This window comes from Rhinolophus sinicus, linkage group LG07, assembly GCF_036562045.2.
Source record: "Rhinolophus sinicus isolate RSC01 linkage group LG07, ASM3656204v1, whole genome shotgun sequence".
In the NCBI taxonomy this organism is placed as follows: Eukaryota; Metazoa; Chordata; class Mammalia; order Chiroptera; family Rhinolophidae; genus Rhinolophus; species Rhinolophus sinicus.
The window spans coordinates 73,818,329-73,837,975 of record NC_133757.1 but is presented as its reverse complement, the minus strand read 5'-3'; the positions used below and the strand labels follow the sequence as shown (position 1 = coordinate 73,837,975).

The window sequence follows — 19,647 nt, the reverse complement described above, 5'->3', positions numbered from 1 at the left end:
GTCTCCGCCCATGGCCACGCCGTCTGGACCCGGTGCCACCCACAGCCGGGTGCCTGCCCAACTCCCACCCGCGTAAACTGGTCTCTGCCCGCACACCGCCCTTCGGTCTCTTGCCGCCCCCCGCCCGTGCCGGGCACCACTTCAGTCTCTAGACCCCCCTATTCCCACTCTCTGCGGCGGCCAGCCCGTGACCGGAAACGGCTGTGTGGAAGCGCCAGCCGAGACCGGAAGTGGGAGCACAGGGAGGCGCCGTGGAGGCGGTCGTGGGTGCCTTGCTGCGCTCGCTGTGTGTACTGTCTTCTCTGGGTGGGACTTTCGCGTTCACGTGGGACGTTTGGCTGCCGTGCGAGCGGAGGACTCAGTGAGCTGCCTGTGTCGGGGACACTGGTAGGCGTGCAGGGAGGGCTTGGGCTGAGAGCACCCCCAGTCACATCGCGGCGACCCACGATCTCTCCCGGGGACCTCGTTTCCTCCCCTGGGCCGGTCCTTCAAGTCGGCCGGAAGCTGCTGTTACCTCCCAGCTCTGGAGGCCGCTGCCCCTTCTTCAGAGCGTGCCCCCGTCACCCTCACCCGGTGTGACTTTTGCCCCGAGGGGACTTTCAGCCGTGTCTAGAGGCATTGTTTGGGTTGTTACAGATGGTGGTGGGGGTGATAATACTGGCTTCTAGAGGGTGGTGACCAGGGATGCTGCTTAACGACCTGCAATGCACAGGAGAGCCCCCCAAACAAAGAATTATCTGACCCCAAATGTCAGTAGTGCTGAGGTTGGAAACCCTGCTGTAGGGCCTTAAAATCTCTGAGGCCCTGAATGAATTGTGGATATTGTTTAGAAGTCAGCTGAGTCACTTATAGGGCCCCCCAAGTTACAAGCCGTATTTAGTGTCTGGAGTCACCCTAAACTCTATGCAGCGGCATGAGTTGAGCAAGTCAGTTGCACACAGCGTGAAGCTGCTTCCTCCCACTTGGGGAGCAAATGGCTGGATGGGAATCAAGGAAATCCAGTAACAGCCAACAGTTACACGTTAACCAATAAATATAAAAAAAGAAAAGTGAATGGGTGGCCTTTCCATTCAACAACTGTAATATGCTCTATAAGAGGCCTCAAAAGCAATCTTTGTGCTTTTTTTTTTTTCTTTCTCCTCAGACAAGAAAAGCATACCTGGAGCTCAAGTTTGAGTTGAAACCAGCCTGAAGTCTCACCTTTCCTCACTGAAGATTTCTGTGTGACTAGGTGAGAGGACTGTGTAGAACTTCTAACAAACAGGTTGCAGCTGCCTTCACTGCAGCAAAACTGCTCATGGCTTTCTTGAGCTCAGATTATAAACACAAGGAGTCACTAAGAGTGAGAGAATCTCAAAAATTATTTATGTTTGATGGATTATATTCAAGGGAAAGATAGTAAAGTGTGTGTGGCTATGTGTGTGTAAATAATTCAGTAAATAGTTATATGCAAGTAAGTACACATTAAACAAACATGTAAGTATGTATGTGCAACAGTATAGAAATATATACTCACATTCCATAAAACTAAGAACTTTAGGATTTTATATATAAGTATAAAGGTATAATTTTTTACATGTATATTACAAGTATATTACAAGTCATCCCCTAAAAACTGGCAGGACTACTCAGCAGCATCCCTCAGGCCTGTTCGAGTTGATTTCTAAAGCCCTATAAATCCTCCACAAAGATTCAAAATATAGGGCATCAGGGTAAACTATGATTTGAGCTTCTTTATGTTAGTAACCAAAATTTAAAATTAAATCACCCAGCAACCAGATGTATTTTGAGCAAGTGGATTTTTTTAATGCGATTTAAAATCATTTAGAGGAATATTATGTATCAACTTGTAGATTAAAGGGTAGGGTACTAATTTCCAAAGATTGTCCTCCACAACTTGCCTTCTGATAGGAACTAACTTTCTTACAACTTTTCTGAAATAACAGCCCGATGATGATTCATATTGCACAGAAGCATGTTAAGTAATTTTATATTTAATTGCTGGGTTTTACTAATTCTCTGTGTGTGTGTGTGTATGTATGTATGTGTATATGCCTTTTCATTAGCTTTCCTGTAACGTTCTTGAGGGGAATATTCGCTTATTATGCAATAGATATTCTTTGAGTACACATGTTAGGATGACCAGCCATCATTTATTTGGGACTGAGGTGTTTGCCAGGGCACAGGACATTTGGTGTTCAAACCAGGACAGTTGGAGGCAAAGCAGGATGGTTCATTATCCCCATGAGCCAGGCCTTGGGCCGGATGCTTACGGACCCTGGAGAACCAAACAGACCGTGGCCGACCTCTACAGAGTTTACATTCTGATAGGGAAGGTGAATTTTAAACAATTACTTACATAGGTGATGTGGGAGCTTGGCACAGAGGACTCAACCTGAGGGAACAGGAAGCCCTCTTGAGAAGGACTGATATTTAGCATGAGAGCTGAAGTAGGACTAGACTGGAGTGAAAGTGTGGGAGCACGTTTAAGAGAGCATTCAGGCAGAGAGAACTGCATGAAAACAAGCCCCAAAGTAGGAGAGTCTGGTGTGCTCCATGAATTGGGGAGACACGGGTGGCTGAGGCCAAGAGAGCAAAGTAAGGAAGGGATATGAGCCAGACTGGACAGGTAGGCAGGCAGGGCTAGATCGGGCATTACTTTGGACTCTGTTCTCAGGAGAGTGGGCACACACTGCAGAGATGTGCGCAGGATGGTGTGGTCAGCATTTGGGTTTTGCATGTGGGTTAAAATGGACTTCAGGTTTAAAAAAGAGGACTTAAAGGGAAGATAGGAAGTGTTGGGAGAAGCTTAGGAATAAGATGGTTGTTCCCTAGGCCTGGATCATGGCTGTGGAGGAGGAAAGAAGCAGAAAGAAGAGACCTTACGGTTCAGAACTAAGAGAGTGTAACAGGGCTTCCATCATGCATGCATTTGTCAGATGGCACCGGACACTTACGGAGCTCCTACCTCCTGTCCATGCAAACCTGCAGGCATGGCCCTCACCCAGGTCCATGTTTTCACCCCATTCGGCCACTCACAGGCCCTGTCCACATCCTAAAGGGAGTCAGGCTTGACTATATCTAAGGCTTCCCTGTCCCCCACCATGGCCATTAGCCACATGTAACCATTTCATTGAAAAATACAATTAAAAATTCATTCTCTTAGTTCCACTGGCCACATTTCAAGTGCTCAGAGCAGAATTATAGACCATTTCTATTATCACTGACAGTTCATTGGGCAACACTGGTATTGAGTGGCCCTTTCTCTGTGACCCTCCCAGCACCAGCATATCCAAGAGGGGACAGGAGTCTCTGTAACCTGAACAGAGCCCCGCCCTGTCCTCATGTGAGACTTCAGCTGCCAGGAGACCTTGAAGGGGTACTTAGGGCCTGAGAGTGTCCCAGGCGCCTTCTCAGCTTCCTTTCCTCTTCAGGCTCTGAGCCGGCTGGATCCCAGCCCTCCTCTCACCACTCAGCTCAGTGACTGTGATTATTCCTAACTGCAGGTTGGATCGCTGGTGAGGAGCGAGGAGCCATCCTCCACCTGCAGCAGGTAGGGAGACTGCCGCAATTGTGTGGGTCTGCTGGACTCACTCACACCAAGGCTCAGGAAGGGTTTGATGTGAGAGGCTGTATTAGTTTCCCATAGCTGCTGTAACAAACTACCATCAATTTTGTGGCTTAAAGCATTGCACATTTATTTTCCTGCAGTGCTGGAGTTCAGAAATCCTAAATGTGTTGGCAGGACTGCATTCCTCCTGGGGGCTCTAGCGGAGAATCCATCCCCTTGCCTTTTCCTTCATGTAAAGGCCACCTGCATTACTTGATTTAATGCTCTTCTTTTCATCTTCAGAACCAGCAGTGTAGCATCTTCCAGTCTCTCCTTCTTGCTGTCGGACCTGTTTCCATCATCACTTCTTCTGACTTTGACCTTCCCGCCTCCCTCTCATAAGGACCCTGTGATGACACTGGGCCCACCTGGATAATCCAGGATCATCTCCCCATCTCCAGGTCCTTACCTTCAGCATATCTGCAAATCTCTTTGCCATGTAAGTAACATATTCACAGGTTCTGAGCCGTAAATGTGGCCATCTTTGGGGCGGGGCATTAATCTGTGGACCAGACCTGCCCAGGAGTCAGTGACCCCCTACAAGTCTGTTTCACCTTGCCCACATGCACTCTTAGTGTCAAATGTCCCCTCCCTGCACACACTCACACCCTTTATTCTTTGTCTTTTGGGTGCAGGAGGACACACATAGAGACTTCAGGAAGCTTGGTTTTAGAGTTACATTTTATTCTGTTATTCCAGGTAAAGGAGGCGTTCCCTTCTAATTAAAAAAGGAAACAATAATAGTCCGTTCCCGTCTCTTACAGTTTTTGTGGTTCAGGAATTCACTTAGCATGAGGGTTCTGGCTCAGGGACTTACATGATTTCTTAGCTGGATGTCAGCTGGGCCTGCAGTCATCTGAAGGCTCGACTGGTGCTGAAGGTGGTTCGCTGCCAAGGTAGTTCTCGTGTATGCTGGCATGTGGGCTGTTGGAGGGAGGCCTCCAGGTGGCTCTCTGCACAGGGCAGCCTGAGTGTCTTGCAGCACAGCTCCCCCAGAGCAGTTAGTGTGGGGTGGAAGCTACAGTGCTTCCTAGGACCCAGCCTCTGAAGTTATGTCCACAATGGTTTACTAGTCACACAGCTCAGCCCTAACTAAATGCAGGCGTGAATATCAGGAGGTTTGAATTATTAAGGCTTAGAGGAAGCTAATTACCATAGAGGGAAAAGGCGGGGATATATGAGATTTCAAAAGATTAGAGGTGTGATGAGTAGGCAGCGCCATTGACTTATAGAATTGTCCTGAAGGATTGAGGGTTCTTTTCATGTTGGTGACCAAGTTTATCTAGAGGTGATGATAATAGTTCGGCTCTCCTGCAGGCTGGTTGTTCAAGTGCTGCCACGGAGCAGGGGATGAGTGTAATTGTCTGGCTGAAGTCCTGCAGGGCCAGTGTAAAAGTGGGGGTAGGGATGAGGAAATTTGTGGAAAGAAGGGTCACTGTAATCCAAGCTGTGTAAGCATATAGAATGAGAAGAGACGGTGGCTGATGGGTAGCAGGAAAGTAGGATAGTAGGTGAACTGAGTTCTTTGTGTGGTAGTGAATACGTAGTGAAAGGGAAAAAAAATGAGTGAACAAGGTAGAAGTTTAGGAGGTTGTGTCAGACAGAGAGAGGGAAATTTCTGAACTATTGTTCTGGGTGGTGAAACTGTCAAGTGATGACAAAACGTGCGGTGGTGCCTGTGGAAATGTGTGGTCGAGGTGGAGTGGGGCAAACTCAGTGAGGTCTGACTGTCCGAGTGAGGTGGGACTGGAAGTTGAAGAATAATGGGAGTCGGTCGGGTGCCAAAGGCTCAAGTGAATAGGGGTTATAGTTGGGACATGACTATGACAACCACACGGATGGAGGAATGTGCCCTGAGGCTCAGTGAAGCCGAGGGTTTAACATGGATTGGGGCAGTAATATACCCTGGTGCAGAGAAGTTAAGTTTTGCCGTCACATGGCCCTGAGTTCATCACCTGCCAGGCAAAATAACGGCCCAGTAAGAAAGACATTGCTTGTTAAAGGAGGACATGACGGGCAGGCTAAGATAGAGTTGTCCTCTGTACCCTGGAGAGGGAGAGAGGCTGTGAATTCTTCCTGTTTTCCCGTTTCTTTCAGAGCCTTGTCCTGAGTGCACTGTGGGAGTAAGGCGGAGTGTCCTGGTTCTCCTGCTGCCCTGTTCAGGAAGGCTTCCTGGCTGAGTCGTAGGCGTGGAGCCATGGTTCTGTTCCGCACTTGTGGTAAGTTGTGGGGTCCTAGCATCTCTCAGAGTCCAGGTGTAAAGGTCCCTGTATCACAGAGCAGGTATGAGGAGGGGGCAGCAGATGAGGCATGAATGTAGCCCAGAGGTCGCTGGTTTGAGGTATTTGGGACTTCGGTGGTTTGAGCGTCTGTGGAGATGTCATCTGTGTAGTGAATGTGCAGGAGCCTTGGAATTTTACCTCTAACTCTTTTAATAAGCTTGGTGAAATAACAATGATATCCCTTAGATTTTTACTTTCCTCATCTGTGAAATGGGAATAATCTCTTCCTCAAGTATAGTATGACCCTTGAGCCCTGTTTTCTGGCCCTTGGTGAGACAGGGCTCAGCTCTGGTTTCCATGAAGTAAGTGTGTGTGTGTGTGTGTGTGTGTACGCGTGCGTGCGTGCGTGCGTGCGTTGGGGTATGGCCATTCAGAGGTAGGTGGCGTGGCCTCCAGATATGTGAGTGCTAGAATATAGAGTACACCTGGATTCTTGTGACTCATGTATGACTCATTTCTTCTCTAGGTCAGTCTCCTCTGTACCCAACATCTCAAAAACGATGCACAGAGGAGGAAGGGTTTGTTACTGGCTTCCTGACAAGCTGGTTACCGGTGAGTCAGATAGTCCTTTTTCCAAATCGTTATTCCTTTGGCCAAAAGTTGGACTTGTTGTCTTTCAATGACCTGGAGCCTCGCAGCCAAACTAGGTCTTCAGACCCCATGATCTCTGGGTATCTGATGGAAGGTGAAGGGCTGCCTTAAAAGGCCTGTATATGTCAGTATTTACTCCATTACAAAGCTTCCTGCAGGGTCACTGTTTACATCATGTTCTGCTAACAGTTTTAAGGGGAAGCTAAGAAAAGACATGCCTTTTCCCTAAAGTCAAGCAGTTGATGCTGGCCATTAGGAAATCATTCATAAATTTCCCAAGTATTTCTCTGATTTCCGTAATGTCCCAGGCCTGTATTCAACCTTTGAGATTGAAGACTGAGCCCAGAAGCAAATGAGAGCAGAGCTCAGAACTGTGATGTATGGAGTACCACTTCTGCGTTGGGTTCCCTGCCCCTCTTCTTGTCGCCTTGGCCCTTTTCCTGTACAGCCCTGGTCCGGGGTGGTCCTTGGCAAAGCCATAATGTTTTTGATGGTTTTAGGACTTAGTGAGGTTTGAGGATGTGGCCGTGGAGTTTACCCAGGAGGAGTGGGCTCTGCTGGACCCTTCGCAGAGAACACTGTACAGAGACGTGATGCTGGAGACCTGCAGGAACCTGGCCTCGCTTGGTAAGCCCGGTACCATCCCTGCATTTAATGACTGGGGTAACAAGCCTTTTCTTTTTCTTCTTTGTTGTTGTTGTTTTTTTTTAATTTTAAATTGAGGTAACATTCGTATAACATAAAATTCACAATCTTAAGCATTTTAAAGTATGCAGTTCAATGGCTTTGATGTATTCAGCGTGGTGCAACCATCAACACTGTCTAATTTCAGGTCCTGTCATTACCCCTCAGAGAAGCCCATACCCATTACTTCCCCACTCCCCGCTGCGGGCCACCACTAACTGGCGTTCTGTCTGATGCATTTGCTTCACTGCATGTTGGTCGTTGTCAGGCTTCTGTTCAGCTAGATGTCAGGCAGTTCTCATCCATGGTTCTGTAATTTAATTGTAATTTTGATGTGGTCATGGGAGGAGGTAAGCACAGCCTTTACCTGCTCTGCCATCTTGACCGGAAGCTCAGTGTTTATTTTACATTCAGTCTGTTACCTTCCCATCTTGAAAGGCAGCTCACGTATATAAAAAACTACTGTTGTGAAATATACTCCTAAATCATATTTAGAACATTTCATATCATTGGATCATAAAATATGCAATCTTTTGTGTCTGGCTTTCAGGCAGCATCATGTATAAAGGTGTAGCTATGTCGTAGCATGTATCAGTTCTTTATTCCTCTTAGGACTGAATAATATTCCGTTTTAGAGATACACCACATTTTGTTCATCCAGTCATTGGCTGATAAACACTCAGGTTGTTTCCACATACTGGCTGTTATAAACAATGCTGCTGTGAATATTTGTGTACAAGTTTTTATTTGAACCTATGATTTCAGTTCTCTTGGGTATATATCTAGGAATGGAATGCTGGGTCATATATTACTATATTTAAGTTTTTAAGAAACTGCCAAACTGTTTTCCACAGCATCAGCACCAATGTATAAGGGTTCTGATTTCTCCACATCTTCCCCAACATTTATTTTTTTAATTATAGCCATTCACTAGGGTGTGAAGTGGTATCTTATTGTTTTGATTTGCATTTTCCTCACGACTAATGACATTAAGCGTTTTTTTCATGTACTTTTTTTTGTTGGCTATTTGTGTATCTTCTTTGGAGAAATGTCTATTCAAGTCTTTTGCCCGTTTTTTAATTTGGTTATTTTTTGTTCTTGTGTTGTAAAAGTTCATTATATAGTCTGAATATTAGACCCTTGTTCAAAATATGATTTGCAGATAATTTCTCCCATTCTGTGGTGTCTTTCCATTTTTTATTTTTAAATTTTTTTTATTTAAGTACAGCTGGTATACAATATAATATTGGTCATATTTCATGTGTATAATATAGTGATTCAGCATTTCTAGATATACTTTATAATGTGATCACCCCACTAATTCTAGTAATCATCTGTACATCTGTCACTGTGCAAACCTATCACAATATTATTGACTATGTTCCCCTTCACCGTTTTCACCCATCCCCCCACGCTCTCCCTCTGGTAACCATCCCTTTGGTCTCTGTTTCTGTGAATCTGTTTTTATTTTGTTTGTTTATTTGTTTTGGTTTTTTAGATTCCAATGTAAGTAAAACCATGTACAGTATTTGTCTTTCTCTGCCTGACTTATTTCACTTGGCATAATACCCTCTAGATTCATTCATGTTGTTGCAAATGGCAAGATTTTGGGGGTTTTTTCTTGCTACATAATATTCCATTGTACATATGTACCATATCTTTATTCATTCATCTACCCATGGACATCTAGGTAGCTTCCATATCTTGGCTATTGTAAATAATGCTGCATTGAACGTAGGGGTGCATGTATCTTTTTGAATTAGTGTTTTTGTTGTCTTTGGATAAATACTCAGAAATGGAATTGCGGTCATACAGTGTATCTATTTTCAGGTTTTTTTCCTAGGAATCTCCATGCTGATTTCCATAGTGGCTGCACGAGTTTGCAGTACCATGAACAGTACACAAGGGTACCCTTTTCTCCACATCCTCTCCAACACATGTTATTGGTTGACTTTTTGATAATAGCCATTCTTACAGGTGTGAGGTGGTATCTCATTGTGGTTTTGATTTGCATTTTCCTGCTGATTAGTGACGTTGAGCATGCTTTCCTCCAGCAAGGGAAACAAAAGCGAAAATTAACAAATGGGACTTCACCAAACTAAAAAGCTTCTGCCCAGGGAAGGAAACCATCAATGAAACAAAAAGACTACCTGTTGAATGGGAGGATATATTCACAAATGATATGTCCAATAGGATATATCCAAAATATCCAAAATATATAAGACACTCATTCAACTCAATAACAGAAAAATAATCCAATCGAAAAATGGGCAGAGGACATGAAAAGACATTTCTCCAAAGAAGACATACAGATGGCCAGCAGATACAGGAAAAGATGCTCTTTCCGTTTTCTTGCTTGTGTCCTTTGATACACAAAACTTTCAGTTTTGGTGAAGTCCAATTTACCTATTTTTTTCTTTTTCAGTTTGTGCTTTTGGTGTCATGCCTAAGATATTGTTACCAAATCCAAGGTCATGAACATTGAAACCTTTGTTTTCTTCCAAGAATTTTCTAGTTTTAGCTCTTCAGTTAGGTTTTTGATCCTTTTTTGAGTTAATTTTCTATGTGGTTTGGAGAAAGCATCAGCTTCACTGTTTTGCGTATGTCTACCCAGTCGTACTAGCACTTTTGTAGAAGAGACTATTCTTTCCCCATTTCATTGTTTTTGCACCCTTGTCAGTAATGATTTGCTCATAGGCATATGAGTTTATGTGCACTCAGTTCTGCTCTATCGATCTGTCTGTCCTTGTACTGGTACCCCACGGTCTTCATTACCATTTCTTTGAAGCAGGTTTTGATACCAGGAAGTGTGAGTCTCTATTTTGTTCTTTCTCACGACTGTTTTGTCTGTTTGGGATCCCTTATAATTCCATATGAATTTTAGGATCAGCTTGTCCATTTTTGGAAGAAAAATAAATTGTAATTTTGATAGTGATCGCACTGAGTCTGTAGATCATTTTGGTTAGTATTGTCATCCTAATATTAAGTTTTCCAATACATACCCTTTTGTTACTCATTTTTAATTTGATTCTATTGTGGTCATTTAAGATACTTTGTATGATTTCATTGTTATTAAATTTATTCAGAGTTGTTTTGTGTCCTAATGTATGGTCTGTTCTGGAGAATGTTCCATATGCACTTGAGATGAATATGTATTCTGTTGTTGGATGGAGTGTTTACATGTCTGTTGGTCCTGTTAGTTTATAGGATTGGTTAAGTCCTCTGTTTCCTTGTTGATCTTCTAACTAGTTTTTCTGCATGTCGAATATGGGGTGTGGAAGTCTGCACTTATTACTGTAGAACTCTATTTCTCCCTTCAATTCTGTCAGTTTTGAATGTATATTTTTGAGCTCTGTTGTTAGGTACGTATATGTCTATAATTGTTATATTTCTTGATGAACTTACCTTTTTATTAATAATATCTTTCTTTGTATCTTATAACAATTTTTTGTCTTAAAGTCTGTTTTGCCTGGAATTAATGTAGCTACATAATCTTTCTTTTGGCTACTGTTTTCATGGAATTCCAGCAGTTGACTTTCAACTGATTATTGTCTTTAGATATAAAGTGAGTCTGTCATATACGTGTGTGTGTGTGTGTGTGTGTGTGTATATATATATATATATATATATATATATATATATATAGCATATCATTGGATTATTTTTAATCCACTCTGCCAAAATCTGCCTTTTAATTGGACATAGATTAATCCATATACATTTAAGGTAATTACTGATAAAGAAGGACTTATTTATGTTATTTTGTTATTTGTTTTCTATTTGTTCCTCAATTCTTCCCTTATTATTTACTTTTGTGTTTGGTATTTTCTTCCTTTTTTTTTTTTTAAGGAGGGTGTAGTTCACAGTGGCCCATGTGGGGATCAAACCGGCAGCCTTGTTGTTATTAGCACCACACTCTAACCAGCTGAGCTAACCGGCCACCCCTGTGTTTGATATTTTCTAGTGGGCCATTTTAACTCCTTTCTCATTTCTTTTGGGTTTTTTAGTTTTATTTTTGTTTTTGCTTTTTCTGGTTGTCCTGAGTATTACAGTTAGCATTTTAATTTATACTATTTTGACATAATATCAACTTTGTTCAATAGCATACAAAAATATTGCTCCTATATAGCTACACGCCTGCACCCCCCACCCCCATTTTATATTGCTTTGTCACAAATTACGTTTTTATACATTGTGTGACCATTAACATAAATTTATAATTTTTGGTTTAGGCATTTATCTTTTAAGTCACATAAGAAGAAAGAGTTACAAAGCAAAAATACAGGCGTTACAAACCAAAAATAAGTAGCCAGTTGTAATTGACATTTATATTTACCTATGTATTTTCTTTCATCAGTGTTCGTTATTTCTTTGTGTGGATTTGAATTAATAGCCATTGTCCTTTTATTACAGTCTGGAAGTTTCCCATTAGCATTTCTTGGAGGGTAGATGTACTAGTGATCTCTGTCTCTTTCAGTTTAACCTATTTGGGGTTTGTTAAGCTTCTTGGCTGTGTACATTTGTGTTTTTCATCAAATTTGGTTAAATTTTTAGCCATTAATTCTTCGAGTATTCTTTCTGCCTCATTCTCTTCTCTACTTAAGGAACCTCCATTATGTGTATGTTGGTATGTCTGATGGTATGCCACAGGTCTTTTAGACTCTCTTCATATTGTTTTCATTCTTTTTTTTCCTTTCTATTCTTCACATTAGGTGATGTAAATTATCCTACCTCATGGTCATTCATTCTTTATGCTGCCTACTCGATTCTGCTGTTGAACTCCTCTTCTGAATTTTTCATTTGTGTTATTGTACTTTTCAACTCCAAAATATTTATGTAGTTTATTTTTTAAAATAATTTCTATCTCTAACATGTTTTCTACTTGATCAGAATTTGTTCTCATTGTTTCCTTTAGTTCTTTGTACTTTTTTTTTTTTTAGGTCTTTGAGCATATTTAAAATAGTTTTAAATTCTTTATCTAATAAATTCAATGATTAGGCTTCCTCAGGTACAGTTTTCACTAATTTTTTTTCCTGTAATGGGCTATACACTTTTTTCTCTGTCACATAATTTTATTTATTGAAAACTAGACATTTGGAATATTATAATATAGCAATTCTGGAAGCAGATTTTTCCCATCCCCAGGGTTTGTTCTTGTTGCTTGTTGCAGTTGGTGTTGTATATAAGTTTAGTGATGTTTCTGAACTGATTTTGTAATGTCTGTATTTGTTGTGCATGGCCACGGAAGACTCTGCCATGTTAGCTTAATGGTTAGCGAGTGGTTTGTCAGAGATTTCCTTGACTGCCTGGAACAACACCAATAACTCCTAGTCCCTGCAGATAGGCTCTGTGTGTATAAAGGGGGATTCCCATCAAAGTCCACTAGGCAGTTTACGGCTTTGCCGTAGCCTTCACTTCCTGCTTGTGTAGAGCCTGAAGGTCAGCCTTCGTGCCTTCTCAGGTCTTTTCTGAGCATGTGCCTGCCCCTGGGTGAGCATGTAGCTTCCTGGGTTCAAAGTGTCAATGTAAAGATGTGCAAAACCGGTAAGGAATTTCTATAATAGTTTACTTGAGCAAAATTGATGACAGTTGCCAGGAAGCAAGAGCTCAAATGCTCTTGGAGAATGACTCTTTTGCAATTTCATTTATGCATTTGAAATTAAGGTGGGAACTCAAGGAAGATTACAGGAAGGTGGGAGAAAGCAAGGTGGGAATCAGATTACAGGATAGTTAACAAGATTTACATGCAGTGGGCTGGGCTGGCTCAATAACCTTTCACTAAAGAAGTTACAGGCCTGGAGTGTGACCACTCACCATGACCTGCCCAGTTAGGGATTTATGATTTATTATAGCACCCATTTTCATGCACAAAAGGAATATGAGGGAGCTTTTAAAAAATTCCCCCAAACGTCTTATTCCATGCTTTTCCTCCTAAGTGTTTGTTTAGTCTTTTGGTTTCTCCTGCTGTTTTCCTTTGCTTCAGAGGGTGGTGGCTGATATCTTTGCCTTTAAATACATGCAGGACGCGCCCTCTGAGTAGCTAGTTCAGCTTCAGCCCTTGGGGAGTTTGGGATTAGATAAAGGCAAGCCCTTTGAGCCTAACGTACAGAAAGGTCAAAACAAACTATCCCAGTTTCTTGAGATAAAGGTCCATTCTGCTCCCTCCAGTACTGGGAATGTGGGCTTGTCATCTTCAAGGTCACAGCCAAAGCAGGGAATTGAAGATGAGGCAAAGATCAACTAAAATGTCAGATTTTTTTTCCTTGATTAAGCATTTTCCTGGTTGCTGTAAACTTTTGCTAAGTTTCCAGAGTTCCAATAAAGTTGATTCTGATAGGTTTTGCTACTTTATTCACAGTTTTTGTAGAGGGATGGGCTTTTGGAGTTCAGTATTCCTTAATTTTCAGTGTCATTACTTCTCACAGTCTCTTAAGCACTTCTATGTTCTGGGTCTGCTAGGTTTAGGAATATAGTGATGAATGAGACAGACATATTCTCCACCCTCACAGAGCTGTCTGACTGATGCCTTCCCTATGGACCTAATATATCTGTTTCTTACCCTGACTTTATATCTCCATGGTTAAAAGCCTCAGAGCTTCTGAAGTGTGTATTCAAGCTTTGGCATGGGCTTTGGGATTACAGCTGACTGTTGAATAATACAGGTTTGAACTGTGTGGGTCCACTTACATGTGGCTGTTTTCAGTAAATATACAGTTGGCCTTCCATATCCCGGGATTCACATCTGCAGATTCACAACTGCAGATCGAAAACAGTATTTTTGATCCATGGTTGGGAATTTGTGAATGTAGAGGGCCGACTGTCTGCATTGTTCTCTGCCATTTTATATCAGGGACTTGAACAGTGTGTGGATTTTGGTATCTGTGGGGGGTCCTGAAACCAGTCTCCTATGGATGCCAAGGGACAACAGGTTTTGGGAAGTCCAAAGTTATATGCAGATTTTTAACTGTGCAGGTGATGGCAACTCTAACCCCCTTGTTCAAGGGTCAGATGTACAAAGGGTGCCCAAAAAATGTATACACATTTTAAGAAAGGAAAAAACTGTATTAAAATTGTAATCCTCAATATATACTGATAACAAAAGATGACTACAAGTCATGTGTATACAGTTTTTTGGCACCCCCAGTATTTATGCCCTGTCACCTGGATATTGAGCGAAGATGCTTGCATTTTTTGAGTTACAATATTCATTAAAATTTAAGTGTAATTATTCCACTGTTCCAAAAGTCACACTTGGCTGTTTTCTTGATTGTTGGCTTCAGTTTCATGGAGTTGCTTGTCACCTGCACAGCCGCCCTTCAACATGTCTTTTCTCCATGATTAGGGTATGATGTTGATAAACCCAGCCTAATATCTCAGTTGGAGCAAGAAGACAAGATGATGACAGAGGAGAGAGGAATTCTCCCAGGCACCCGTTCAGGTGAGCACCAGGTGGATATGAGTCCTTGTGAGGGATAGCTATGGCCAGTGGTTTGGGACATGGGAGTATTACATTAGGAAATGTCAATCAGGGAACTCTGTTAAAATGTCCTTTTTTTGATGGAGATGGCCAAGAACATTAGGTATGAGCTTCCTCGTGTACCTTTGTTTCCTTTTTAACTTTCTGTTTAACGTCTCATTTTTACTTTGGACTCAGAGGGGGGAAGATATCTCTTTTTAAAAAGAATTTAGGTCTCATGAGCTTTTTGTCCACTTTCTTGCTACTTTGCATCCCTGATAATTCCTTCTTTTGTAAATCTCTGGTCAATCTTAATCCTTCTAGAATCCCTTTTTAATGCCTACAGTTTGTGCACTCGTTTCCCTTCCATTGCAGGCTGCCTCAAAACTCATTAGCTTACGCTCAGAGCCTACCTTTACTCATGTGTGCACTTTACTGTTTCTTTTCTCCATCAACTTAAATTTCTTTTCAATTTGTTTCAGATTTGGAGACTGTACTTAAAGCCAAATGGTTAACTTCTAAGAAGCATGTTTTCAGAAAAAAAGGTTCTAATGGTGTAAAAGCGGTAAGACTAACATGGATGATTCTTGGTTGTTCACAGTAGAATTCCATGAGTTAGAAAAGCCACAAAATAAACAGGAGAGTCATTAAAGGAAGGTATCATTTGCACGTGAGAAAATGGCGTCTGGAGAGATGCTGTGAACCAATTTGGAGAAAATTATAAGTTACCCTGTTTCCCCGAAAATAAGACCTAGCCAGACAATCAGCTCCAATGCGTCTTTTGGAACAAAAATTAATATAAGACTCGGTCTTATACTATAGTAAAATATGACCAGGTCTTATATTAATTTTTGCTCCAAAAGACGCATTAGAGCTGATTGTCCAGCTAAGTCTTATTTTCGGGGAGACAGGGTAGCTTCAAACTTGTTTCTTCACAAGTTTCCAGAAGTGAATATTTCCTTAACTGTAACTAAGATAAGGACTATTGAATCATAAAATGGTCTTAAATTTATTTTTAAAATGCTCTGTGACAATAGTTTAGTGGTTACCAGAGGGTAAGGGGCGTGGGGGGTGGGAGATGAGGGTAAGGGGGATCAAATATATGGTGATGGAAGGAGAACTGACTCTGGGTGATGAACACACAATGGGATTTATAGATGATGTAATACAGAATTGTACACCTGAAATCTATGTAATTTTACTAACAATTGTCACCCCAGTAAATTTAAAAAAAAAAAAAAAAAAAATGCTCTGTGAATATGATAGACTGGTGGCGAAGCATGCATCTTTTTGAACTTTTAAGAGCTCATACTGGGCCAAAGTCATATACAAGCACTGAAGATAGTGAAAACATCAATTTTAATAATGATTATAAGTGACTATAATAAGTGATTGTAATCATTATTATAAATGATTATGAACATCAACATAATTCCTGGGAGAGGGGATTTGTATGACAACATTGAATATTAAAAATATTATAAATTATAATGATCTTTCATCTCTTAACAGGAAAGAAATCATCTTGGAGTGAAACTCAATGAATGTAATCAGTGTTTTAAAGTCTTCAGCACAAAATCTAACCTTACTCAGCACAAGAGAATTCATACGGGAGAAAAGCCCTATGACTGTAATCAGTGTGGGAAATCCTTCAGCAGTAGATCTTACCTTACGATTCATAAGAGAATACATAATGGGGAGAAACCCTATGAATGCAATGACTGTGGGAAAGCCTTCAATGATCCCTCATCCCTCAGACTGCATGTAAGAATTCACACTGGAGAAAAACCTTATGAATGTAACCAGTGTTTTCATGTTTTTCGCACTAGCTGTAACCTCAAAAGCCACAAGAGAATTCATACAAGAGAGAATCATCATGAATGTAATCAGTGTGGAAAGGCCTTCAGCACAAGGTCCTCCCTTACCGGGCACAATAGTATTCATACCGGGGAGAAACCTTATGAGTGCCACGATTGTGGGAAAACCTTTAGGAAGAGCTCGTATCTGACACAGCATATGAGAACTCATACTGGAGAAAAACCCTATTTGTGTAATCAGTGTGGCAAATCTTTCAGCAGTAGCTTTTCTTTTACGGTACACAAGAGAATTCATACTGGGGAGAAACCTTACGAATGCAGTAACTGTGGGAAAGCTTTTAATAATCTCTCAGCTGTTAAGAAACACGTGAGAACTCACACTGGAGAAAAACCCTATGAATGTAATCATTGTGGAAAATCTTTCACCACTAACTCTTACCTTTCTGTGCATAAGAGAATACATAATAGGTGGATATGAATACAGTAACTGGGAAAGCACTGATTTCTTAGACCTCAGACAACTGTGGTAAGTCATGCTAGGTGTATGAGTTATCTGTTGCTGCGTAACATTATCTCACAATTTCTGTAGGTCAGTTCAGAAATGGCTTAATTCTGTAGTTCTGGCTTAGGATCTCTCATGAGGGTGCAATTAAGATTGTCAGCAGGAGCTGCAATCATCTGTGTTTTTTATTGCTGAAGAGTCCACTTCCATAGGGGCTCACTCAGTTGCCTGGCAAGTTGGTGCTGGTTGTTGGCAGGGAACCTTAATTTCCTCACCATGTAGGACTTTCCACAGGCCTACGTATATTAATGATGTAGCAGCAGGCTCCCCTGAAAGCATGGTCTGAGGGAGAGCTAATGCCAAAGCCACGTAGTCTTTTATGACCTAGCCTTGGAAGAACAGGTCGCTTCTTCCATATTGTATCGGACACAGACCAATCGTGATACAGTGTGGGAGGAGACTACACAGGTGTGTATAGGATTAGAGAGAGAGCATTGGGAACCTTCTGTGAAACTTGCCATGAAATCAACAAAGAAAGGCCTTCAGGCTTTCAGTCTATTTGATATGAAGTATCATTCAGTAGCCCTCATGTGAATCCACTCTGGAGAGAAACCTCATGAGTGCAGTCTTTGTGATAGAAGCTTTCAGCTCAAACTCACCTTAATGTGCACAAAAGGTTATGCACTGGGGAGAAACCCTAGGAGTGTGATAGCGCTAGGAAGGCCTTCTGGGCTATCTCTAAGGAGTCATGTGACAGTTCACACTAAGGGGAAAACCTTATATCAGAATGCAAAGCCTTCAGGGACACATGTCCCTTAGAGCACGTGTGAGAAATCACTGCCACGAAACACTCACAAAAGGATGGGAAAACCTTACAGCACAGACATTCACATGACTGAGCAAAGTGGTGAGATACTCTGAATGCAACGGGAAAGCCTTAAACGTTCTGTCAGTTTCTAAGAGATGTAAGGATTTATTCTGGAGAGGAAATCCCATTACATGTCATCAGTATTGGAAAGCTTTCCATTTTTCCCCATTCCCGAGGAAAGTGTGAGAACTCAAGCAAAGAAACCTGTGAATATAAACAATGAGGACAAGCTTTTAATGATACCTCTTACATGAGGAAAAATAGGAGCTCCCTGGCTGCCCAACCTGTGAGTGTATTAATTTTAGAAGACCTTTCAGTGATTGCTGTCTTTGTTGACTTGTCAGAACTCAAATTAGAGGGAAACCCTCAGAATATAATCAATACGAGGATGCCTCGGCCTCACCTCTTCACTGAGTGGCCCAAAATAAACTGGGAATGAAAATTGTAAACATAAGCGGTATTACCTTTAAAAGTATCTAATCCTTATATGGGTCCATTGCATCATTAATTTTCACTTGTTTATTAGTATAAACATTTATTTCTGTAGCTGTACCCTAAAGTAAATCTGAAATGATCTTCCATAGTTTTATATGTAATATGTTTATTATTTACTCTTTAAAAATATCAATATATTACATATGCAGAAATGTATTTCTGAATGTCTCCTGAGTGACTTAGTTTATCATAATGAAACTTAGACTGTATGTACTATATACTTTTCTAATTTAATGGCATTTTTGTCAAGTAAGTGGACTTTATGATGTTGATTCTTTTTTATCTTTTTATTCTCGTATGGCACTTACTTTTAGCTTCTTTCACAATGTCCATTCTCCCCTACTTATTTAAAGAAAAAAAATTGTTCAAGTTGCCGATGAGCAGTATTAAAAATACTCAATATGTCAGGCTTCCCCCAAAGCCCAGAGATGTCTTGTCATCTGCTGGCCATGCAAAGGAGGTAGAAGTCACTGGGCAAATGTCATCTGGCTTATTCGCTTCACCTACATTCTATTCATCTTAACTACTATTTCTTTTGAAAGTGGGCTAAAGGCTAAAATTGGAAGAGCTATATTTTGACTAAGATGACAAAAAACAATGTAACAAAAAATCACAAATATATGGACTCCCCAAAAGCTTCTGATTGGCTATGTCAACTCAGGACAGCTTATTCCTAGACTTCTCCTTACATGATTAAAAATAACCACTAAGTGAGGAGAAGCAAAGTGATGTTTTGCATTTATTTTTGAGGAAGTTGGAATCATAGTGTGTAGCCGTTTCAGATTGGCTTCTTTCACTTAGCAATATGTATTTAAGGTTCCTCCATGTCTTTTGGTGGTTTGATAGCTCATTCCTTTTTAGCACTGAATAATATTCCGTTGTCTGGATGGACCACTGTTTGTTTATTCATTTGCCTATTGAAGGACATCTTGGTTTCCAAGTCTTGGCAATCACTAATAAAGCTATTATAAACATTTACATAGTGGTTTTGTGTGGACATCAATTTTCAGTTCATTTGGGTAAATGCCAAGGATTGTGTTCTTAGTTTTGCAAGAAACTGCCAAACTGTCTTCCAAAGTCCTATTTTACATTTACACCAGCAATAAATGAGAGTTCCTGTAGTTCCATATCCTCGCTAGCATTTGGTGTTACTGTTTGGGATTTTAGCCGTTTAATAAGTGTGCGATGGTATCTGGTTTTTATTTGTGATTTCCTAATGACATAATGATGTTGAGCATCTTTTCCTGTGCTCATTTGCCCTCTGTATATTTGGTGAGGTACCTGTTAAGGCTTTTGCCCATTTTTAAATTGGGTTCTTACTGTTGAGTTTTGAGATTTCTTT

The 19,647-nt window shown here is 41.1% G+C and overlaps 1 protein-coding gene across 6 annotated transcripts; it reads left to right on the top strand.

The window, feature by feature from the left end:
- Nucleotides 1–42: 42 nt before the first annotated feature.
- Nucleotides 43–19,283, top strand: ZNF557 (zinc finger protein 557). Of its 6 annotated transcripts, none has more exons than XM_074337771.1 (10): nucleotides 43–387; nucleotides 1,145–1,231; nucleotides 3,507–3,553; nucleotides 3,954–4,049; nucleotides 5,708–5,829; nucleotides 6,359–6,444; nucleotides 6,984–7,110; nucleotides 14,510–14,605; nucleotides 15,106–15,188; nucleotides 16,136–19,283. In XM_074337771.1, exons 5-10 carry the CDS (start codon nucleotides 5,808–5,810, stop codon nucleotides 16,916–16,918), a joined length of 1,197 nt encoding a protein of 398 aa, XP_074193872.1. In that variant the 5' UTR covers nucleotides 43–387; nucleotides 1,145–1,231; nucleotides 3,507–3,553; nucleotides 3,954–4,049; nucleotides 5,708–5,807; the 3' UTR covers nucleotides 16,919–19,283. The 6 variants fall into 6 exon arrangements, with proteins under 6 accessions (XP_074193872.1, XP_019613158.2, XP_019613159.2 ...); XM_019757599.2 differs by having other exon boundaries at nucleotides 3,854–4,049; XM_019757600.2 differs by lacking the exon at nucleotides 3,507–3,553 and having other exon boundaries at nucleotides 3,854–4,049.
- The last annotated feature ends 364 nt before the right edge of the window (nucleotides 19,284–19,647 follow it).